The 5,210-nt window shown below is 42.6% G+C and overlaps 1 protein-coding gene across 1 annotated transcript; it reads left to right on the top strand.

Moving 5' to 3' along the window:
- Positions 202-875, top strand: LOC107611763. Its single transcript, XM_016313656.1, has 3 exons — positions 202-372; positions 451-594; positions 825-875. Exons 1-3 carry the CDS (start codon positions 202-204, stop codon positions 873-875), a joined length of 366 nt encoding a protein of 121 aa, XP_016169142.1.

Here is a 5,210-nt window from a genome sequence, read left to right as displayed (position 1 = left end):
CCGTTAAATTGACTGACGGAACGCTAACGGAGATGCTTACGTGGCTAACTTTGTCCACTGTGGCAAATGTTTTCTTAATGACCGTTACTGAGAAAGAAAAAAAATAATTATTTAAAAGAGGGAACCCTAATTTGAGAATGCACCTCTTGTCCCCTTCTTCTTCTCACCATCGGCGACTCTGCACTGGTCGTTGGTGAGTCCATGGCTTCGCAGGCCTCCAAGGCGGCGCCTAGTTGCAGTGCTTCGTATCGAAACAGCAGCCAAGGGAGGCGACGGAGAACAACTTGTTACTGTGGGGAGAGGCCAGTGCTTGTGACTTCATCAACGGCAGAGAATCCCGGAAGGAGGTTTTGGGGCTGTGTTAACTATGGGGTAAGTAGAAAACGTAATTGTTGTGGTTTAGATGTTACCTGGTTATCGTATTTGAATATTTTTTTGGTTTTGGCCTAGATTGGAGAAGAGTGTGGGTACTTTGTATGGGCAGAGTCTGAGAAGGAGCAAGAAGTTGCACGATTGAAAAGGAAAATCATAGGCTTGAAGGGTAAAGTTACAACGCTTGAGAGGATGTTGACAGTAGCAGTAGCAGTAGCTCTGGTTGGATGGACATGTGCTATGATTTTATTGTGTGAAAAATTGTCACTGACAAGAAATGGGAGATTTTTTCTGCATTAAGGTTGCAGAACAGAGGTGGTAGTGTAGGCTTCTTGGCAATATGTTGTCTGTATTTTGTAGTGTGGGTGTAGGGATTGGGTTGGATGAAATGTAAGATGTTGATTGAATGATTTTGAATGAAAATTCATTGTTTCCCAATTTTATCTGTTCAGTTTACATTGCTATGGAACATCATTGAAGTAACTATTTGCAACCTTGATTAAATGAATCATTGACAAAGGAATAACATAAAAGATTTGCATCAACATTAGGCCTATATAGGCGATAGTCATACAAGTTAACCAACATGAATGTCATGCAGATATCCAAAAGCTTGAAATGTAAGTCAACCTAGATAATAAACGTTGTTTTTTAACTGGCAGCACTTCCAGATACAAAAAGTGAAACTAACAACCATAGTTTCTAACAGAAAACAAAATGCAAACTACAAAAGGTATCACAACTGATATAAGTTCACAAGTGACCATAAATCACTCCAACTTCTTCCATGCTCTTGGTGGAGTCCTGGCCATGAACCTAAGGGTGGACTGGCTGACCCTCTTCACTGGAGTGGACAGAACCCTTGCAGTGGTTGGGGCTGGTGCAGAAGCAGTTTGTGAATGATCCACTTTAGCCCTTTTCACTGCAGCTTGTGATTGCTGGGAGCTGACACCTGAGCTCCTCTTTGGGTGTGAGGGTGATTTGTTGTTGCTTCCCTTCTTCTTCCTATTTCCTCTTTCACTAGCCGTACTGGAAGGTGTCTTGGCGGAGAGTCTCGCACTTTTTCTGACCCCTCTCTGTGACCTTTGATTTGAAGAAGAATTACCAGCAGTCTCAACCTATACAGAAGACAGTGCAACAATTAATTGAGATAAGAAAATGATGAAGACATCAGTAAGCACAACAACAAATAATATATGACATATACTTACAGCAGGAGATGGAGTGACTTTGCGCTTCTTTGGACAACTCCTTTTGTTATGACCAGAGCACAAACAATAAGAACACCTTTGTTGCTGTCCTTCACGAGACAGGCCAGTCCTACTTGATTGCTCATCAGCAGCTCGTGTCCTCTTCTTCTTTGGCCTCCCAATGGGTTTTCTATAGGTGGGAGGCAACACATCCTCCATTTGTGTTCTATCCCAAAGGTTTGGTCCATTAACAGGGAACACAACATGTTGGTAGCAGGAGATGTATGCAGCCTTCTTATAGTAGTCAGATACATAGGTATCAACGTTGAAGCACATTTTCCTGATACAAGTCATCGCATGTGCACAGGGAATCCCAGACAGTTGGAACTTCCTACAGGAGCACTCTTGATTCCTAAGATCCACCACAAATTTTTCCTTCCCCCCTGGATGCTAACCACCTCATATGTATCACGTCCAGCATACACACTAACCCAGTTCCCACTTAGTTCTGCCTGTTTTTCTACTTTAATTCTAATTCGTGGTAACACATCTCTATTGTAAGGCATTATCCTATCCCTATTGTCAGCACAACGTTTCATTATATAAACACGAATATCCTCTAGCATAGTCACTATTGGCTTCTCCCTAGCCTCAACCAGAACAGAGTTAAACACTTCACACATATTGTTAACTAAAGTGTCACACCTAGGTCTACACACAAACCTGTGACGACACCAATACTTTGTTGGTATCTCCATCAGATAGTTGTATGCCCCTTGATCCACCTTCTGTATCTCAGTCATCCTCCTCTCCCATTCTTGATAATAGGTAGCCTTGGCAGCATTCCACATCATTAGCTTCAACTGGATCCCTGGATATCTCTTCTTGAAATTTGCATATAGGTGTCTAACACAAAACCTATGGTCAACCCCAGGCAGGAGCTCTTCAAAAGTTGGCACTAAACCCTGTTGCATCCACAAAATAAATGAGTGTGCATTATTCAATGTATACTACAACAGTTATATAGTAAGGGGTAGAGAAAAGAAAAGTACCTTCTGTTGATCAGACATGAAGGTGCAGGTCCTAATCTTGTCAACTCCCAGATCATCACACAGAAGCTGGAGAAACCATGTCCATGAGTCCTTGGTTTCAGCTTCGACAACTGCGTATGCTATCGGTAGGATTTGATCGTTTGGGTCCCAACCCATTGCAGTTAGGAGCCAGCCTCCATAGGGTGTCTTCAGGAAGCAGCCGTCCAGACCAATCATCGGTCTACAAGCCATGAAACTCCTCCTACAGGCATCTAACATCACATATACCCTCTCAAATCTGGGTCTTAAATCTACCCCTGGCACTGGCCGCTCAGAAGCAAACTCCGGAGGCCTCTGGACCTTCAAATGCACGGAAGACCCTGGGTTCGTCTTCAGCAACTCATGGCAGTAGTCATACAACCTTTTATACTGCTCTATGTATGTCCCCTGCAACTCATCCAGAGCAAACTGTCTGACCCTAGAAGCCTTAGACTTGGTCAACTCCACATTCCACTTTGTGTAGGCTTTCCTCATTAGTGTGGTTAGCTTAATCTTCGGGTTCTCAGCAATTTTATTCAGAAAAACTTTACTCAGCCACTTCGCATGCATGATACCAATCTTCAACTCCCTGGAGCAGTTGTGCTTGTTGTTGCAACTCTTCAACTGCCAACTTCTCTCATGTTTCATCTTTCCACAGTATGCATACCACTCACAACCCTCCACACACTCCACTTTAACCCTCCTCAGATCCACCTTAGAGAACCTAAGACCTCTTCCACTACTGACAGCATATGCAGTCACACAGTCTTTGAACTCCTCCCTTGACACATACAATGTTCCCACTTCCCACTTGTATTCACTCATGTTCTTCAAGGGCTTGTGAATCGGAAACCTCTTTCCCATGTCCTCTTCATCATCACTCAACGGAATATCTAGAAAATCCTCACTGTTATAGCCTGCATCCTCATCCCCAAATCCTCCCACAATTTTTTCCTTACCAACAGTTGTTGCAGCTGGCTGTGAAGATTGACCCTGGGACTGACTAGGTATAGACTCTTTTTGCCCCTCTTCCGTGATGTTCACATCAACTAATCCTTCAGCTCCCTCCCTATCATCATCACTGTCACCAAAGCCAAGGCTTTCATCTGATGCATTCCCAGCAGTTGACTCCGAGCTCCATGAACTTTCACTCCCCCTAGGTTCATAGTCATCATCATCAGTAGTCTCACTCCCGTCATCCTCTTCTTCAACAGCATCATTGGGCCCAACCTCATCCTTTTCAGTGGGCCCATCAGTAGCTGGTATTGACCCAAGCCCAACACCAGGGCCTTCATACACAACAATTGGGCCAGGCCCAGCCTGAACACTTCCTTGGGCCAGGCCCCCCATCACCAGCAGGAGCAGGAGCAGTAATTTGCCCAGGTTGCACATCTTCTCCCACTTCACTTGTCTTGTGAACAACGTAAACCTCAACCATATCATCTCTCACCCCAATTCTTGCCATATCCATGGCATCTTTATCATTTTTTAGCATGGTCAATCCGTTCTCTAACCCAGCATTCACAGCTTTATACCACATCGCAGCGATATCCTTCTTCAAATATCCCTGTCTACTAACTATCTCATACACCTCAATCAAACTCCATTCATCGTCGTTACAGAAGTCTACAATGGATGTCTCCCCACCCAAATACCTAACAGCACCTCCTTCAAGCCGAAACCTCCCCTGGTGATAAATTTTTACACTAAAGTCACTCATATCTTCCGCTACGTTTCCTATTACAAGTTTCAAACATCATAAAACCAGGGTGATCAGTGTGAAGGCCAGAAAGTCTAAATCATAATATTGCCCTTACATCAAAAACCCCAAACCCTAACAGCAACAACATAACAATGACAGAACCCTATGCATACTCATCTTTACTTGCATGTCCTATTCCCATCAAACGAAAATCAAACATAGATTGAACGTACCTTTTCACTCTGTCTCGTTTCCGAGTTCCTGGTACCACCAACACGGGGCAATGCTGTTCTCTGTAGGGAATGTAGACCACACCAGCACGCTTCAATCGGTCTACTTCCTTAGTAATCAAGGGCGAAGAACATGAGATCACAAGTCGATAGGGTTTACAGAGTGTGGGTGGAATGCGAAGTGTTATGTTTTTTTTGCTCTCCTCTGTTTGCAAGCGTTTCGTATGCTAAAAGGAAACATTTCGCGCGAATGAAAGCACGTGTCAATACACACGAGTGGGGTTAACAACGTCTCTTAGCCACGTAAGCATCTCCGTTAGCGTTCCGTCAGTCAATTTAACGGGAGGGTAACATTGAATCAGTTTTCAAACGTTGGGGACGTAAATAGGACGAATGAAACGTTAGGGACAAATATAAGACTTACCCCAAACGTTGGGGACAAAAACAATACTTTACTCTAATTTTTATGAGTAATATCAATTGCAAAAAAAAAAGCTTAAAAAGTACATGCACATAAATTTATAATTTATTGTTATTTAAAATTTTGTAATCTAACAACTAATATTTATTTTATTATAACTATTTTTATATTTAAATTGAAATAAAATAAAAAAAATAAAATTTAAAAATAATTAAATAATATATA

The sequence above is a fragment of the Arachis ipaensis genome, chromosome B08 (assembly GCF_000816755.2).
Source record: "Arachis ipaensis cultivar K30076 chromosome B08, Araip1.1, whole genome shotgun sequence".
Lineage (NCBI taxonomy): Eukaryota > Viridiplantae > Streptophyta > Magnoliopsida > Fabales > Fabaceae > Arachis > Arachis ipaensis.
The sequence above is the reverse complement of the archived record's forward strand: the minus strand, read 5'-3'. Positions and strand labels throughout refer to the sequence as shown.

Bases quoted from the DNA above. Each gene is read 5' to 3' on its own strand.
- LOC107611763 (XM_016313656.1), top strand. From the start codon at position 202: ATGGCTTCGCAGGCCTCCAAGGCGGCGCCTAGTTGCAGTGCTTCGTAT. The intron at 373-450 runs GTAAGTAGAAAA...GTTTTGGCCTAG, and splicing joins GGGGCTGTGTTAACTATGGG to ATTGGAGAAGAGTGTGGGTA. The intron at 595-824 runs GTTGGATGGACA...TTATCTGTTCAG, and splicing joins TAGCAGTAGCAGTAGCTCTG to TTTACATTGCTATGGAACAT.